This window comes from Aphelocoma coerulescens, chromosome 1A, assembly GCF_041296385.1.
Source record: "Aphelocoma coerulescens isolate FSJ_1873_10779 chromosome 1A, UR_Acoe_1.0, whole genome shotgun sequence".
Classification (NCBI taxonomy): Eukaryota; Metazoa; Chordata; class Aves; order Passeriformes; family Corvidae; genus Aphelocoma; species Aphelocoma coerulescens.
Window position 1 is genome coordinate 39,200,361 of NC_091014.1, and position 18,035 is coordinate 39,218,395.

The 18,035-nt window shown below is 36.5% G+C and overlaps 1 protein-coding gene across 6 annotated transcripts in view; it reads left to right on the plus strand.

Annotated features, from left to right (window-relative positions):
• Nucleotides 1–18,035, plus strand: part of ZDHHC17 (zinc finger DHHC-type palmitoyltransferase 17) — a 116,790-nt gene that overhangs the window by 63,164 nt on the left and 35,591 nt on the right. For all 6 annotated transcript variants that reach the window (XM_068999429.1, XM_068999422.1, XM_068999415.1 and 3 more), the window contains 4 exons: nt 3,163–3,266; nt 11,911–12,033; nt 15,222–15,299; nt 16,658–16,802. In XM_068999429.1, the coding sequence (XP_068855530.1) occupies nt 3,163–3,266; nt 11,911–12,033; nt 15,222–15,299; nt 16,658–16,802 (450 nt within the window). The remainder of the gene's footprint in view (nt 1–3,162; nt 3,267–11,910; nt 12,034–15,221; nt 15,300–16,657; nt 16,803–18,035) is intronic.

Sequence of the window (18,035 nt, forward strand, 5' to 3'; positions counted from 1 at the left end):
TTTGACTTCAGCTATTTTGTATCGATGTATATTGAAACTTCCAAATTCTGTTAAAAAGAATAGTTCAGAGATGCCATCAGTACAAAAGAAATATATATATTTTTAAAGGTACTGTCATTAGCTTTAAGTCATTAGGAAACTAGTATAGCAGGAGTTAATACCACCTCTCACTTTTTAAAATTTACACGGTTATTAGTTAATACCTGAAGTTTTGTTGTATTCTCTTAAACCTTTTTGTGGAAACATTAGTATCATAAGGCTGTGATTTCATGATCACTCTAGGCACTCTAGATGTACACTGCTTGAGAATGCTCTCTTGACTGGCTAGTGTAGGCTCAAGGGAGCAGAAACCACGTTTGCATACTTGAAGTGGTCAGGAAAATGCAGGTTAGTAAAAATAGTGTTCTCTGGTACACTCATATATGACTGAAAAACAGCCAGAGTTTCTCAGTTTGCTTTTAATAATTGTTAAATGAGAGACTTTCCCCCTTCCAGTAGCTGTGGGAGGCTCAAAAATACATCAGACTACTGTCTCTTCATCAAGATGCTCCAGGACAGTGAATATTTTTTTGTTCAGGTCTCTGCCTACTTATCCTTCTAGCTTTTCAGGGTCTGAGCATTACAAGTTGATATGTAAGATCCTGCTGCAGATGTGTGGTGTAATAATGGGGTAACAGAGATAGTATAAATCCTGCTTTTTTCCTAATATGATGGAAAAGAAAAAAAATAATGTGCAACAAACTAATGAATATAGTGTTCTCTTATATTTTAGTTTCTCTTTTAAACTGTAATGATCTCTGGTATCTTTTCCAGCATCTTTTACTCCAGATAACACTCTGGCTTATCTAGTAGCTGAGGGAAAAAGGTTTGGTTAAGCTGTTGCCTTCTTCAGATACAAAGCAAAGCTATGTTTCTGAATTTTAAGAGGATTGTTTGTAACATGACTTGGATGACAGCAGATGCCCTGTTACATTTTTAGGTTGTCTCTCCTGTAGAGATGGCAACAGAAAAACCTTCCTGCTGGGCTGGCTATGCTTAATTGGTTCATCTAGGTAATTTTTCAGGCTTGGAAAGAAAAATTAAATGCTGCAGAATAACTGTGGTCAAGAAAAGATATAATCTGCTGATCACTTAGGTACTGTGTGAAATGGAAAAAATTCTTTTTCTGAAGAAAAGCCATGGATAAGTCTATTTTGAAAATGAAGACTTGCTGCGCTAGTCATCAGTGTTAACTGTGTTCTGGTTCTAAAGCTCTAAATGATTCAATTTTGTGAAAGATTTTTTTTGAGTATAACTTTTCATAATTTTTCTAACTATAAATTACTATATTAATTTAGTGGAACAAAATGTACTTAATGCATTAGAAATTCTTACTTGGATTTTTTCCTTCTGTCTGAAATAGGTATATTGTATGTAACGAATACAAACATGCTCAACTGAAGTTACTCAATTTTTAAGTAAATACTGAGAGTTTTCAGCTTTGCAACTAGACTAATTTCTTGATAGTTTACTCTGAAGTTATAAATGGTATCCAGAGTTTTTAGACTTCTGCCTAAGTGGTATTTCAGCATGTTGAAATCTGGAAATACTTAAAATGTGGGTTTCAGACTTCAATCCTTTTTTTTTTTTTTAGCATCTTTAAAAGATATAGGTAATGTATGTAATAATTTTAGAGTAGAAATAGTATTGTGAAATAACAGCCAAGATGAATAACATCTGAGGGCTAGAGGGCGGTTGACTTAAACTCCCATCCATTCAGTGGAGAGCAGGTTAATGCCCCAGGAAGCAAGAAAACACTTTGGCTCACTAGCCCCAGCTGGGCACAGTAAGCAGTTATTTCTCATTGTGCCCACCAGCTCCTTTTGCAGAAATTACTGCCCAGCTGAGAGAACATGAGAAACAGGAAGGCCTGCTCATGCTCATGCTGGCAATAGGAACTCTCCCTAACCCTAATATATCTCTTAGTCAGTTAAGCTAACAGGGCAATGTATGCCTCTAAGGAGAGGTAGTAGTGGAGCTTTGTGACTATGGATCCTTCTTAAGGTTAGGTGCACTACATGATCATTGTCTTGATTCATTTCTCTGTATTTAAAAAAAAAAAAAAATCTGTCTAGTATAATAATGAACAAGTTGGTAGCTCATTTCAGTAACTAAGTGGAAGTTGGAACTGTTTAATTAAACCTTTCATAAGGTTTTAAAAAGTTTTTCCAGGTTTAGATTAAAGATGAAAATTCTTCTCATGGAAGTATATGTTGGGGAAAACTGACTGACCGTAAATAATACACTTCAATGAAATCAACTGAAATGTGTTTTTAGAACGTGCAGAGAGTTTGTTCCTTTTTTTTTTGCTTTTTCACCCATATTGCAGTTTTCATAGTTTTTTATGTAGCTATGCTGAATTGCATGGCTGGTGCACAGAGGCAATCAGCTATAGTATCTGCAACACATAGGAAATTGTCCAGAAGATGTATAAAATTAATTGCTCAGTTTCAGCTTGCTGAGCTTTCATGTGTTGTAAAGGAAAATGGTGTGTTGCTGCCCTAGTGATCTGTTAATACAGTGTTTGAATATAGATTCCACCAGGGGAAGCACTGAGCCTGAAAGTGTTGCCCTTCATCAACAGAATTAAGTCAGGGAGCTGTATCTGTCGAAGCACACGTCATGGTCATGCCATTTACTTTTGAGAGCCACAGCTTAAACATACACAGATAACCTCTGCTATTTGAAATGCAACATTCATTTGTAGAAACATACTGAGACTTTGTCGGTTTATGGCAAATAGCTTTTCTGGCTGTGTTATGTTGCATTTGTTAAAGCAAAGTAAAGCAAACCAAAAATTAAAAACCCAAGCCCAGTAGTAACCAAAGAAATTTGTTCTTAGTTTTTGTTAGCATTCTGTAAAAACACAAGTAGGAAAAAAAGTGTAGGATTTGGCAGGACCCTGTGATTGCAAGTTGTGTTTTCTGTAAAGTGTTTGAAAACTGTATTGGGGAATGTGGTAGCCTGCTTTCCAAAATGTAGAAATGTACCCCTGTTACACTTAGGTAGCTTTATAGTACATTAAACTGGGTACTGGTTTTAATTTTGCTTATAAAATTAACTTTTTTTTCCTCAGAAACTTCCTAATTTGGGTGTTCTAAAAGCAAGTTTGTCTTTTTTTAGGAAATAAAACCTCAAAGCCATTACAACCATGGATACAGTGAATCTCTTGGACGGAAAAGCCACATTGATGATTACAGTACTTGGGACATTGTCAAAGCCACACAGTAAGTTTATTTTTGAATGTTAGATTTGTCTGTGTCTTTATCAGTTAGAAACAGTAAAATGGGTTGCTTTAGTTGTGTAAAGTGGAAGGTAAACTGTATTTTTTCAACCCAGTAATGGAAGAGTTCAGAAGTAACCTCTACAAAATTACTGTTAGGACAAATTTTTGATCACTGTATAAAAAAAAAATGGGAGGAATTGTGGTAAGTTGTAAATATAGGTGGTTGCTGGACAGATTGCTGGAGGAGAGAATGGTACTGATGTTTATTTTCTGTCGGTGATGATTAACAGGTAAGCAGGCAACATTTATATGCAAACATAGGGGTTGGATCAATTTATAGGTTAGAAAGAATGTGTCTCTAACTTTCATGGAGGACTGTAGGAGTAAACTGAGTGCAGATTTAAGTGCCTTCTTTATGCAGTTGCATTATACAAATTTGTTTGTTCTACAGTCCTGTAGCAGATACTAATTTAGAAGACTTTCTGGAGAGTTGTCATGACGCTATTTTTTGGTTTGCTACTGTTTGCCATTCAGAAACTATCACCACCATCGCTTTTCTTCAATGAGTTGAGATAGTTCTGTAAGATTTGTATTTTTAATATTGTATTTTCAATTTGAATGCTTGAGCCATTATGGATCTTGCAGAGCTATTTGCCTTTTTCTTCTCAAGACAAAATTTTTCTTGCATTTTTTTCCTATAAGAAAGCAGCTTTGCAGCTCTGCATGTGACACAGGCCCAGTTTAGGAGTAGAAAGTATGTACTTTCCTTCATTTTTTGAGTTGTAAGGAGTTTAGCTTCCTGAAACCGATGTCTGGCTCTGCTATTGTTGCTCTAAGTACTTTAATGGTAGCACTTCAACCTATAATACTCATATTAGGGTATTTTTAGAAATTACAATACTGGCATAATATCAAACTAGCTGTTTCTTATAAAAGTATGGAAGTGTGTTTGACAGCAGAAGTAGTTTTACAAGTTACCTACTTCTATTCTTGTATGCTCATTGCGTATTTGGAAACCTAAAATACCTTTGTCGCTGTTAACCCTCAGATTCAGGCTGATCTGTGCTTTCAGTTGAGTTGTTACAAGTCTTTTCTAGTCTCCTCATACAAGAACCAACTGGTCTGAGTTGACCTCTCACCACAAGGACTGCAGTTTCATATCGTAGCCCTAATGGTTAATATTGCAGGGAAGGGGGACTGTCAACATGATCAAGTTGTGGTATCCAGGCAGCACTTCCCTGATTAGGAGGAGAATTCACAGAATCACAGAATGAACTAGGTTGGAAAAGACCTTTGAGATCATCGAGTCCAACCTGTGACCTAACATTACCTTATCAGCTAAACCATGGCACTGAGTGCCTCATCAAGGCTTTTTAGAACACCTCCAGGGTTGGTGACTCAACCACCTCCCTGGGCAGCCCATTCCAATGCCAAACCACTCTTTCTGTGAAGAACTTTTTTCTGATATCTAATCTAAACTTCCCTGGCACAGCTTGAGGCTGTGTCCTCTCAGACAAGCTTTTATTTAAGCATTTACTAGGTTTTGAAGGCTGTGTTATAAAAAATGTCTGTCATAAAGGGAAATATGTCTGAAATTTAAGGTAGAAAATAAACCCACCAAGTATTATAAGATTTGCAGTAAAATAAATAATACTGCTGATATATTAATTCAGTGTTCTTGAAAAGATACTCTTTTTCTACTAAAATGATGTAGTTATTTGCACTTGTAAAAGCATAACCTATCACATCTATGTATAAAAAAATAGGTGATCTTATCCTCTACCCTTTGTCCTCTAAAATTAATACTCACTGAGATTAAAATATCTGCTGACTTTCCTTACTTTTTAGTTCAGTGCTAAGTAAGTAAGATACCACAAAGTTTTTTGTAGAAGAGGAGCACTCATCAGTCTCCTAGAACGCTTCCCCTAAGCAGTTCAATAAGTTGAAGCAAGATGTAGCAAAATATAATAAGAATTAAAATATAGTAAGATTTTTCAGTGTCTTGGTTTAGGTGGGGTTTTTCCCAAGTGCAGTTTCTCCTGGAAAAAATAATTTTTTATGTTATTGTTCCAACATACATGAAAATTGAGAGCGTACGTAGTTCCTTAAACCTTAAAGGTGATGGTGAGAAAAATGGGATGAAAAAATTTAAAACTCATCTGTATTTCATATATGCTGTTTGAATGTAGAATTCTATTTTGACATGTTTTTATTGACACTAGATTACACAGAAATAAAACAGCGTTAGTAAATTACTGTGCTCAATTTTGTTTTTCAGCAAGGAAAAATACGACCTTGCAAGCTCCTCACATTTTTCCATAAGTATTTGTATGTTGCATCATATCTTATTGAACGGTTTCAGTGCTATATCTTCTTAATCTGTCGATTGGACTCAACACGCTCATATGGTATGAGCTACAATTATAATAACTTCTTATAATCACATTAAGATTTCATATAGAAAACAGTGGTTCAGCTCATTGAAGAGAGTTTGTTTGTATTTGTATTTTTTCCCCATTATGCTCCTTATGAGTTCTCCAGAAGACCTGGTGACTCTTGGCATGCTTTGTATCCAAAATAGTCAGTCTTTGTTTTTATTTTGCAGAAACTTTTGCTGGAGTAAAAATCACAGTGTTTGGTTTTAGTACCTATTCATACAAAGAACACTTTTCACTGACTTTGTTGTCAACATGTCCAAGAGCATCTAGGTAGCTTTCAAAGTAGCACTGTCTTGGCCCTTCATGTTAGAATGTGTATGTAATTTTTTGCCATATTATATTTGGCTATAGCAAAATTGTTTGGTTCATAGAAAGTCTCCACTTCTGAAAGCAGAAGCAGGCCACTCATCTGTATTTGACAAACTGTTTTCAAAGGAATAGTAAAAAAATCATCCATGCTTGCCTTTGGTTTTGTTCCTCTGTGATATTCAGAGTTCTCACTGGAGCTCCAGGGAGGGAATGGAGTCTTGTTTAAAAAAAAAAAAAAAACAACAAAACCAGTACTGTCATAAGTGATTTAAAAGTGAAATTTAATGGTGATGTATTGAGTACATTTATTTCTGTTGTCTGGCACCAGTAGCCCTCTGTCATCCAAGGCAGTGGTCATAACTTTTAATATGATGTCTTGGGAAACGTCCTGTGTTAAAGTGACAAAGTTGCTGTTAATTTTGTTTTAAATCTTTAAACTGAGAAACTGAGAGGTAGCTGAAGTTCACAAGTAGAGAAGCATGTGGTGGGCTGTCAGTAGGAGAACAAAATCTGAGACACATTAAACCTCGCATTGTGTTCTTCAGTTCTCTTGAGAGTGAATAGACACTTTTGGCTTTTAGGGAGTTTTATCAAATTCCAGCTTTGTTGAAAGTAAGTTAAATGACCATTATGAACATGGGTATTAAAGATTAATGATACTAAGTGCTTTTGTGACATCTAGAAGATTGATTCCTTGTACTCAAGTGTTACGATTTCATTATCACAAGATTAACTTTTCTGTTAAGTTTTATTCAATGAGATCATTCAAAATGAAGTTCTGTGTGCTGTGAAATAGTGCAGCATAAAATATGAATTATGTTGAGTCTCGCCAAGGAAAAAATTGTTGGATTCATGCTTTTTTCATGACTATTTCTTGTCAGTCATAGGGTAACTGATAAAAATAAAGCTATATATTGAATGATTAAAATTAGTAAGGGTTGGCCAGAGGAAGAGTTACTCCTGGCTCTTTTCAGCTACTCACAGGAGAGAGTGGACAGACTGTGACACAGATACACATCCATTATTCCTGGTTATTTGTGCCCATGGGGTTGATTATGTTGCTGAAAGTGAAATGTACCTGATGTTTTCGTGGAAGGGTGGGACTTTTTTAACCACATTAGTAATATGGCCACAACTGTCGAGACAATTTAGGGCTTTGGAGCAGTATTCAGTAAGAGCTGAATTTCTTTTGTCTTTCAACACTGCTGTTAATAGTCCATTAAGCAGCTCTTGAGTTAAACCTTTTCTGTTGAAAACAAAATTGTCTTACTGTTAACACAAAAACCTTGAGAATGTGTTAAAGGCTTTGTTAGTATTTACCATCGTTATTCATGGGAATGAGATTTGAAAAGAGAAAAAAGATCCATTTTCTGTCAATTGCATTTTCAGTTAAAACAGCTTTGATTTGAGTTACAGTGATAGCAAGATGAGGGAGTGAGCTCCTGGTTTACCTACTCTTTGTTGGCATGGTGATGTGCTCACTGTAGAGATATTCCTTCCTATTATTGTGGCCAAATTTAATGTTAATCGTGCTGCAAAGCTGGCATTGTCTATTTTCAAGAGTCTATGTGTTTGCAGGCAAAAGAATAGAAAATGGATTACATATTTAAAATGCAGAAGACAGTAGGGTACTGTTTTTCAAAGTATTAAGGTCAGAATAACCTGAGATGACAAATAAAATGTTACAGGTTAGTTACTGAAATAGCTTAGAGACTGTGATCGCAAAACGAGCTTGCACAATGGTATTTTTGCCCTGGACTAATCCTGTTTCTTTCAGAACAAGACATTCTCAATAATATGCTTTAATTATGTTCCATATTGATGTTTACAGCATCACCCTCTAGAATTCACTCAGCTGCTGAGTATTTGTTAGATGAATATATCAGTCTCCTGTGAGGATTTGAATCTTTCTCTCCATTACTCTTGAAGGGCGTAGAGCCCTTTATAACAACATTACAAGCGTGATTACACTGAGTGTCTGAAATAGGTGACTTTGTCATTTTCTAACCAAACAGTGCATCATGAACCTTTGGAGAAGGCAAGGTGAAGTCAACTGCAGCAAATTGATGGTGGAAGACTGTAGGTTGCATGTGAGAGAAGAATGCTTCACTTCTGCGACAGAGCTCGAGAAACCATAACTGCAGCAGATTCAGTGTTCTATTTAATTGTAGAGAGCCTACTGTTTCCAGGAAGAGGAGCAAATTGTTGTAAATTCCTAACTTTTTTTTTGCCAGGAAGATTTTGTCTGTCAAGATCCTTAAGTCCTCTTCTGACAATTTAATAAAATGAAGATTCATAAAACTATACCTTGTGTGCTGCATCTTTAGTAAACAGTTATGATTGAGTTCAAGGTACCAAAAGTAAATGGCTAGGGATAGACAAACTGAGGGTGACTTAAATTAAAAAATTATACCTCATACTCAGTATCACTTTTGGAAAGAGCTTTGTTTTACTGTAAAGGTTGTTCTGATGTATTGCAGAATTTTGTGTTCTGTTTTGTGGCCAAGTAGTACCGTGTAGTGTGACTTGTAGTTTGCCTTCTGGTGGGAAGAACGGGAAGTCTATGATGCTAAGCCCAAAGAAGGAATCCATTCATACTATTCCTTCTTGTATCTGAAGCCATGCCAGCAGTCTTTGCCCACCACAGTGTTCGGGTGAATTCTAGAAGGAGGTACTTGTAAACATCAGTGGAGCATAGTTGGAGCGTTCTGTGGGAACTTCTGCTGAGGCACTGGCAACAGCATTCTGCCTCAACAGGCTGCAGGGTCACTTGTGACAGATTTCCTTTTTTATACCTCTTAAGCCAAGTTCTTCAGAAAATAGCATCACATTTTCTGTAGGACTATAGTTCTGTTTTTAATAAAATAACCCAACAAATAACCCTTCCAGCCCTCCCCCCACAAAAGAACCCAAAGAATAACCACCCCTCTGCCCCCCTTCCCCCAAGACTGTCATAGTGCTTCTTGGTTATACCTATCTTGGCAGCATGGTCTAACAAAAACTTGGGTTGGAATCAAAGGTTACTTTCAGGAGGTTCATTTTGTGTTGTGTAGTCAACTTGGTAGGACACTCGTCTTAAAGCATGTGTGCAGTTTGCCATAGCTGGCCAATAGTGATGTAGTGGTTTAACTGCTGGGCAGCTGAATCCCACACAGCTGCTCACTTGCTTCCCTCTGGTGGGATAGAGAAATTGACCAAAAGGCTAAGGATAAACAAAGTTTAATAGATAAAGCAAAAGCTGCACACACAAGCAAAGCAAAACAAGGAATTAATTCACTGCTTCCCATAGGCAGGTGGGTGTTCAGCCATGTCCATCTAATGGTTACTTGGGAAGACGAGCACCTTCACTCCAGATGTCCCTCCTTTGGCCCTCACTTTTATTGCTGAGCACACTGCCATGCAGTATTGGATATCTGTTTGGTCAGTTGGGGTCGGCTGTCCCAGCTGTGTCCCCTCCCAATTTCTTGTGCACCCCCAGCCTGCTCACTGGCAGGCAGCATGAGGAACAGCAAAGGCCTTGACTCTGTGTAAGCACTGCTTAGCAATAGCTAAAATATTGGTGTGTTAATCAACACTGTTTTGCTCACAAATACTAAACATAGCCGCATAGGAACCACTCTGAAGAAGAGTAACTTGATCCCACCCGAAACAAATACATGTGAGGAAAATCCTAATCCGTTGCATGAAAGCTTTACGTGATTGCCTCTTACACTTTATAGGAAGTTAACATTGTTGTATCCTTGTGTTCTTTGTATCTTTCTGATAACTTAGAATAATTTATTTTAAAAATTCCTACTTGTTGTTTTATACTGCTTACTTAAACAGGAGGAGAGTCAGCTAAACTCAGCTTTGGGCAAGACATTTTTTTTTTGCTGGTGACTGTTAAACCTAATAGTAGTGCTTAGGTCAATAATTTCTTACATTATGGTTTCAGTTTGTACTTTAAGTGAAGACAGCAGGCTATGTCGAGCAGGAAGGGGTGTCATAACAGCTAATTGGAGTAGAACAGCTTGTCAGCAAATGCTTGCATTGCCATTCTATATGAATCACTTTCCAGGCTGCCTTCAGACACTGTAATATGGCAGTGTGATACTGTACTGTAGAAAGATCAGAATTTGCTGTCCTGCTTTTGGAAGTCCTTCTTTCCCCCATCTCTCCTACTGTCTCTTGACTCCTTGTTCTTGGCTGACCTGCCTTTTGTAGTCCTAACCTGTTTCAGTGGCCCTTCCAGCTGAGATGAGAAGTCAGGAATGGTATGTATGTGTTAAGCCATTTGTACACGCTCATCAGGCCACACTACTGATCTAAACTAGGATTTGGTCAATCAAGTGTGCCTAAAGACTGGGTTGACTTAGAACCCTACCAGTTTTCCTAGCAGTTATGTTTGTCTGAGCATGTGTATCTGGTCTAGCTGGTTGCACATTTTTAAGTCATTGTAACCCAAACGTCTTCCCACCTCCTCCAACGGATTTAAAAAAAGGCTTTGTTGTCAAAGTTACTCATGACTGCTGCTTTTTTACTCAGTCTGAAGGACCACATTTTACAAGAGTGTTGCCACTTGGTACGCACTGCATGCAATAGTCTTTGTTCTCATCTCTTGTAATGTTTGAAAAGATAATTAGTATGACAATTTCCAGCATTTTTCATAATTTCTCATGCAACTTTCCTAGGAAATTGAAAACAACATGATCTAAGTAGGCTGTTATGTCTAGTACTTTTTAATAGTGTCCAACTAATTTTTGTGCTTAGAATCTGTGACACGCTTAGAAAGCATTCCTGAGTTTTGTTGGCTTGAGTAATTTGAACATTCATCCAGATTGAGGTTCCAGATTCAAATATATTAAAGAAAAAGTAAGAATGGTAACTACCCTAGGAGGAAGGTCTCTGCATCAGTTATGCAAGCTCATCAGAAGCAGAAGAGCCTTTTCTAAGGCTATCTCTTCTGCAGAAAGTAGAACATAGAAGCAGCACATGAAAAACTTAGTTAAATCCCAACTCTGAGAGGCTGTTAAAATTCTGTTTTAGCAGAAGTCAGATGTCACAAGGCATTGACCTTGATTGCAAGGCATTCCCACATTCTCCTCCTTGAGACTTGAGAAATCCCTATGGGATGTACAGATTTTCAAAATGTAATCTCTACTTCCTTTTCTGTGTTGGTTTTTTTTGACACAAAAATAGGTGGTAAAACAGTGTAAGCATCAAGGCAAACATTTTTTAATGTTGGAGTTACTCCTACATTAAATGCCTAAGTGATGTTTATGCTTCCTGATTTGCTTCAACTCTCAAATATGTGCATAATTTTTTTTCAAATGGTGGTACATCACATTTAATAGTTCTCTTTAATAAAATAATAGATTTCATATTAATGTACAGAATTTTGAAGTGGCCTAAAAAAGAAAATGATACTAACTTGTATCAGGAAGATTGCTATTTGTTGTCTTGAGAAGAACGGAAAATATTTGAGCTGCTAGTGTTTGTAGTTGGCTTGATGAACTTATCTTCTCCTGCATTTTAGGAAGATACTGTCAAATCAGCTGACTAAGCTTTTTTTGGTCATCAAGAGCTGGAAAGGAGGGAGAACAGAGGTGGGAGAGGCAAATGTAGTGGAGTCCCTGGGAAGTGAACAGTTACTTTAATTTAGTATGCTGCTGGTAGATATTTTGCCTTGCTCTGCAGTACGGTTTTCTGTGGACACAAGTCTTCTGCAATATCCTGATTTGATTAATGTAACTTGCCAGTGGAAGCTTCTTGTTGCAAGAAATTTGTTATCCTATAGAAAAGTTTCTTCTTCATTTCTCTTCTGTTGAAGATTTTGTATTGTGACCAAAAGTATGGTGTTTGCTGAATGCATTTTCATCTAAGGTAAGCATTTTGACATATCTTGTTTTATTCTTCAAGGTATGGAATATATGAACGATGTAGAGAGTTGGTGGAAGCTGGTTATGATGTACGACAACCAGACAAAGAAAATGTAACGCTTCTTCACTGGGCTGCAATCAACAACAGGATAGATCTGGTGAAGTATGTATTACACTTTTGTTAAACAAAAATTAATGTCCTTAAAAATGTTGATTTCTTTTTTTAGGACAACTGAATGTCTTTAAATTTAATGTGTCTAATTTGTCCTTTTTTCCTTGACAGTATGTCAGAGCTCTTGTCCATTAATGCATCTCTCCCACTGTGACATACAGCATTGCATTTTCTTCCTGCTGTTTACTAGAGTGCATGTGACTACTGATGTGTCTAACTGTATCTAAAATTCCCTTCTCTTGATGCAGTTCTTGCACTTCAGGTTCCTCTGTCTTTTGGGGATCTTGATTTATATCACTCACCTTATTATGTGCTCTCTCACTCTTTTTTGCAAGACACTACTTAATTTTATTTCCTTAAAATTAAATTATTTAGTGTTTTTTTATTTGTTTTCAAGCCTACCGTATCTTTCCCCAAGTGTTCTCTATTTCCCCATTATGTGCAGTGGATAATTTCATTAAATATGTTGGCTACCAAGCTTGGTACTACAGAGATAAAGTTGTCTATTCTTGTGATACCAGATCTCAGTGTCTGGCTTAGTGGGTGTTGACTATATAAGTTCTTTCCAATGAAGTAGCTTAGCAGCTTGTCTGTGGGGAGTGCAGGCTTGGAATTAGACTTCTCTTATTTTTAGTATTTCTTCATCCCATCTATTGTGAGACTTGTGTTCCAGTGTAGGTAACAGTGGGACCTATTGATAAGGAAAATGACAGAACTTTTTCATATTTTTGTAGAATCAGGGATAAGTGTCTACAACACAGTTGTGTTTTCATCATGTCACTGATGTCTTGGTATGTCTTCAACTTAGTTTTGTAAAAATGCAAAAAATGGCCTTATGTCTCTACAGTTACTTACTGCCTGTATGTCCCCATCCCCTGTGTCGAGCTTTCTCCAGACAAAGATTTCTCTTCTACTTTTCCTTCTTCTAGTAAGTGACTGCATGCACTTTGATTCCTCAAGCACCAAATGCAAGCTGAGGTAGTTTTCAAATGCCTGCCAAAGACTTAGTGATCCTAATGTGGAGATCAGTGGATGTATTTTCTTCTTAAGGCGACCTCTTTTGAGATCTGCTTGCTTTGAGTGTAAGTAGCTTGCTTAAGTAGGACTTGAATGCCTGGCATCTTCTAGTGGAAGCTTAGATGACTCACTGAGAGTGGGATTGCCCAGTTCTTTCTTTCTTCAGGGATCTTCTCATCTAGCACAAATTTCCTTCTGCAAGATCTGCTTAGACAAGGAGATTAAGTTCTCAGTCTGGTTTTGCAGAAAAATCTTACCATTTTTGTGTACTGAAACCAAAATGCAGTGATAAATCTCAACTAAGTCTAAAAACACCCTTAAAGAAACATAAAATGTTACTTCAATGCACCATCTGGCAGGAGATTGTCGCCTTGTCTTTTCCCAGTTGTCAAACTGCAAGTTCTTCCTTCTAAATAAAACCTACTAACCAGTAAGCAGTTCTGCTGTCAGTATAATCTGAACATATTCTGCTTTTCTTCAAGGACCAGTGTTTGAATGAAGACAATCTGTTTAGTGTTCACCTCCCCATGAGTGGCTGTCACATCACAGAGATGAATCCAAGCTTTGACTGTGAATTTCTCTGTGCTGTCTTTTTATCTAGACAAGATTTCCTTTGTAGCTCCTTCCCAAAGGGGACTAAATAGCTCCTGTTAGTAGCTGATACTTTGTTTCTTTACCATATATGTGCTTTGTGTTTTCACCTAGATGGGACCAAGACTTTGACAAGATCTTCGTTTTTTCTCATGGAGAAATTAAAGAACTTAACTTCTGCAGAGATGTTAAAATTGTGTTCTTTTAGTGTTGGAGACCAGTGGAGTGGACTGTCCTGCATCAATCAGAGCAGATCTTACTTGTTTTACACACTGTTTTTTTTACTTTGGCAAGTCTGTTGAAGTACTCCATTGTGTCTGATGGCTCTAAAGCAACTGTGTCAAAGAACTTTTTCTATAGTTGTGTTTAGAGTGACATGCATTTTTCAGTTTCTGTTTCTAAAGGTTCCTAAAAGGGCTGTTTTTGAAATTTCATTCTCTGAATCCATAAGCACTCTAGAAAATGAAGGTAGTTACTTAAGAGTAATGTTTTTCAAGTTGTTCTGTTTGTTGCCCTTCTTCTTGCTGTGTCATGAAACACTTAGCCAGAACTTCAGTGCTGAGGATTTGAAGGACAGCTTGTGTGGGTGGGAGAGCAGCGTTCATATATACCTGACAGGTATTTTTGAAGTGAAAAGTCTGTAGGCACAGGTATTTGAAATGTGCAAACACTTACAAATCTATAGCTAGGTAGTACTTTTCAAAGGTTAGACAGTGGTGAATGAAAAAATAGAAGCCTTCTGGGAAGGCCTCTGTTTAGAAACAATAATACCTTTCTACAGCATGCATTTTCTTTCACAAAGGAAAAATAATATTGCTAGCTTAGTGTCCCAGATAAAACAGCAATGAAAACAGTTCACAGAAACATTACAAATGACTATGAATATGAATTGTTGCAGTTAAAAATAGGTAACTTCTTTTGTTCTTACAGGTAGCTCATCTTTTCATAAATATTCTCGAGGGAAAAATAATTTCTAGTCCATCATTTAGAAATATTTTTAAAATACTCAGATGGTTTTTTTCCTTTGATTAATAACAATTGAGAAGTATGTAAAAATCTTAGTCCTTCACTAAATGTGTAACTTAAATTTAAATGTGATCTCTGGGATGAATGACTTCAGCAGGGTTATTCCAATGATTGTACAAGCTGCAAGTCTAATGGTATATACTTTTGCTATTTAGCCAAAATTCTCTAAAAATTATAGTCTTCTAGCATCATAATCTTCTACCAGTAATTCAGAATTGTATTTAATGCAACGGCCCCATAATGCTTCTGTAGTAGCACAGTTTGTACAACTGGATATAGCAGTTAGTTTATAGAATAAAACTAGGAAATAGCGTAACGTTTAAAACACAGTGGGAGACATCCCTAGTCTCTCAACCCTTGTCAGAAATGCAAAAAAATTGAAATTATGTGCTTGACCTCTAAAAAGGAATGTTATAAGAAGGCAAGAAAAGGTTCTGGTCTTCTGATCTCTAACTGCCTGTTTTGCATTATATCAAACATGCTAACTTGTGTCCTTTCTATTTAACCAAAACAAGCAATAATGTTTACTCTTTCTGTTATTCTAGATACTATATATCAAAAGGTGCTATTGTTGATCAGCTTGGGGGAGATTTAAATTCTACCCCACTTCACTGGGCAACAAGGTAGGAAAAAGTCTTTTGAAATTTTCTGTTTCTTTGCTTAACATGGAGTACTGATAGTTATATGAAATGGTTGTATTTTATGGGAATACTTCGTACTAGAATTAATTCAGTCTTTGATAACTGAGCTCACTGTGAATGTTGCATGTTTGAAATAAAGGAGCTTTCAGCACGTGGTTTTTTCTGATGTAGAGGAAGATGATTGCTACAATAGAAAAACAAGCAAAGTATAGGCAACTTACCTTGCTCTTACTTCTGAGATCTTGTTTTTGTCAAGTTGTCTGAAGTTCAGTGACACTTTTGCAGATGGGTCTCGGGATGATTTCGTGTTACACTGTCCTTGCAGTGTTCTATTGCATGTGTGGATTTTTTTAGATACACTTAAAATCAGGTTTCTTATCTAGAAGATGGTCAGAGACTGATATATGGCTGGAAAAAACTGAAGACAGCCTTCAAGCAGTATCTGCTCCTTCAGACAACCACCTAGAAATAGGTGGGAAAGAAACAGTGTCCATATTAATATTTTTAACTGTAGAGGGCAAAAGGAGACTTGGAAAATTAGCTTTTAGAAGGTTTAATGTATCAAAATAATCTGTTTGCTAAAGGTGAGGACTTGGTTGTTAGCCTCAATTAAAGACTTCATCCTCTATATTCTTTTTGTTACAAATCACAGGCTGTGATTCTGTGTAAATAGCACAAAATCTTGACTAAATTTCCTGGTGTTCATTCATACCTGCAATCTGTTCTATGAAGCATTGTCTGAAGGCGCTTCTGAAAAATTGAAAAGATCTTTTGCTCATGTCAGAAGCTGTGTACTGACACTTAGGCACCGTGTCTAAAAGAAGGATTTGTCTATGCTCATTATGCCATAAAGATGCATAAGCTTTTAACATAGGGTGGAGGAAATGTAGACCTTCAGTTTCCCTCTTTTCCCCCTATTTTTGTTTTACCACAGTTTTTAAGCCCCACAAAAAGTGAGAGTATCTAGCCAGTTTGACATCTCTTAAAATAGCAGGTTTCATACAGGAAGAAGTCACAGATTAGATTTCTAAACATTAGATTTTGAAAAAGTAACTTGTTTTTTTTTGTTGACTGTCTTTTTTGCTATGCAGTACAGTTAAGCAAATTGCATGTGATGAATGCACTATAAGCATAGAATTTCTCATATAAATGAATTTGCTTACTCAGTTGGAGAATCAGATCATGACAGTTGCTGTTTTTAAAGCATGAGTTAAAGTGTGGGAGTTCTGATAGAGTAATTAACTGCTAAACATCCTTGTTGTATTTCAGTATTCAAATTTTAATAGTTTTCCTGCATATAGTTATTCAGCTGTTTGTTTTTTCTGTTTTGTTACATTTAGACAGGGTCACTTATCCATGGTTGTACAGCTGATGAAATATGGGGCAGACCCGTCGCTAATTGATGGAGAAGGATGTAGCTGTATTCATTTGGCTGCCCAGTTTGGACATACTTCAATTGTTGCTTACCTGATAGCAAAGGGACAGGTAAATTTTAAGTAACACCATATTTACATAGATTCTGCTAAAATTTAGAGTAGGAACACAATTGAAACTTATACCTGTCATTAAGGAAATGCAAAATATTTACTTGAATAAATATAAAAATAATTCCATGTCCTTTTTTGTAGACTGCAGTGTTGATGTGCCACCTGTTAAATTAATTTCCTGCAACAGTGGTCTGAATACTTTGGCTTTAATTCACACCTGTCTAATGTAGTATATGGAAATTCTAATTCTTTATTTCTAACTAAGTTAATCTTTAAATATAACTGTGACAATGGTAGCAAGTGTTGCAGAATTCTTCATAGAATCATCAGTTATACATGGATAAAGAATCTAGTGACATATCAGTCAACAACTTTTAATTTATTGCTGTTCCTAATTACTTCCTTGTGTAAATAGAAAACCAAATGACCCCCGACCTTCTTGCTAGCCCCTTATATTACTGTTAGATCTGTAAAGTGTGTATATAATGTGTATTCATTACTGTTCCTGTTGTGTCCCATCTGTCATTCTGTCTGCTCAAAAACCTGATCCTGTTTTTGCTATGCACCCTGCACTGTAATTTGTAGATTTACTCACCCACAGGCATGTGCCTGAAGCACAAATTTGATTTACTGTGTAAACCATATAGAAAAGTCAAAGCTCTCCTCTTGTATGGCAATACTACTAAAGCTGTTCACACTTCTGTATTCTGCTTATGCTTTCAAATACCAAGTGAGATATGGTCCAGTGAGTCATGTAGAATATGAAATCAGTGAGTTTGGTCTGTATAAAACAAATACTAAATTTGCTGCAGAAAATTACCTATACCTGTATATGTAAAAAAACCCCAAGCTATTGCTCCAGGCAGTATTCAGTTTGTATCTGTTTGGTAAAACAGTACTTAGTGTATGGTAAAGAGTAAGCTAGGCAAAAGAAGAGTCTGATCCTATTTTGTATAACTGCTGTTTTGTAAGAAATAATGATTGGAGAGGAATGCGTTTGCATGAGGAGCAAGTTTTGTATTTTCTTCTCAAATTACTTATATGTGGGTTTTATGTTACCAGAAAAATCTTGCTGATATTATACAAGTGTGAACTTGTTTAAAGCATAGCATTAATAAAGTACTAATAGCCTTTAAAGTATTCTACTGTGATTATGAAGTCTCCCTTTGTTTGTCTTCATGTTTATATACAGATTTGTCCTGTTTATTTGAACATATAATGTTTCAATTCA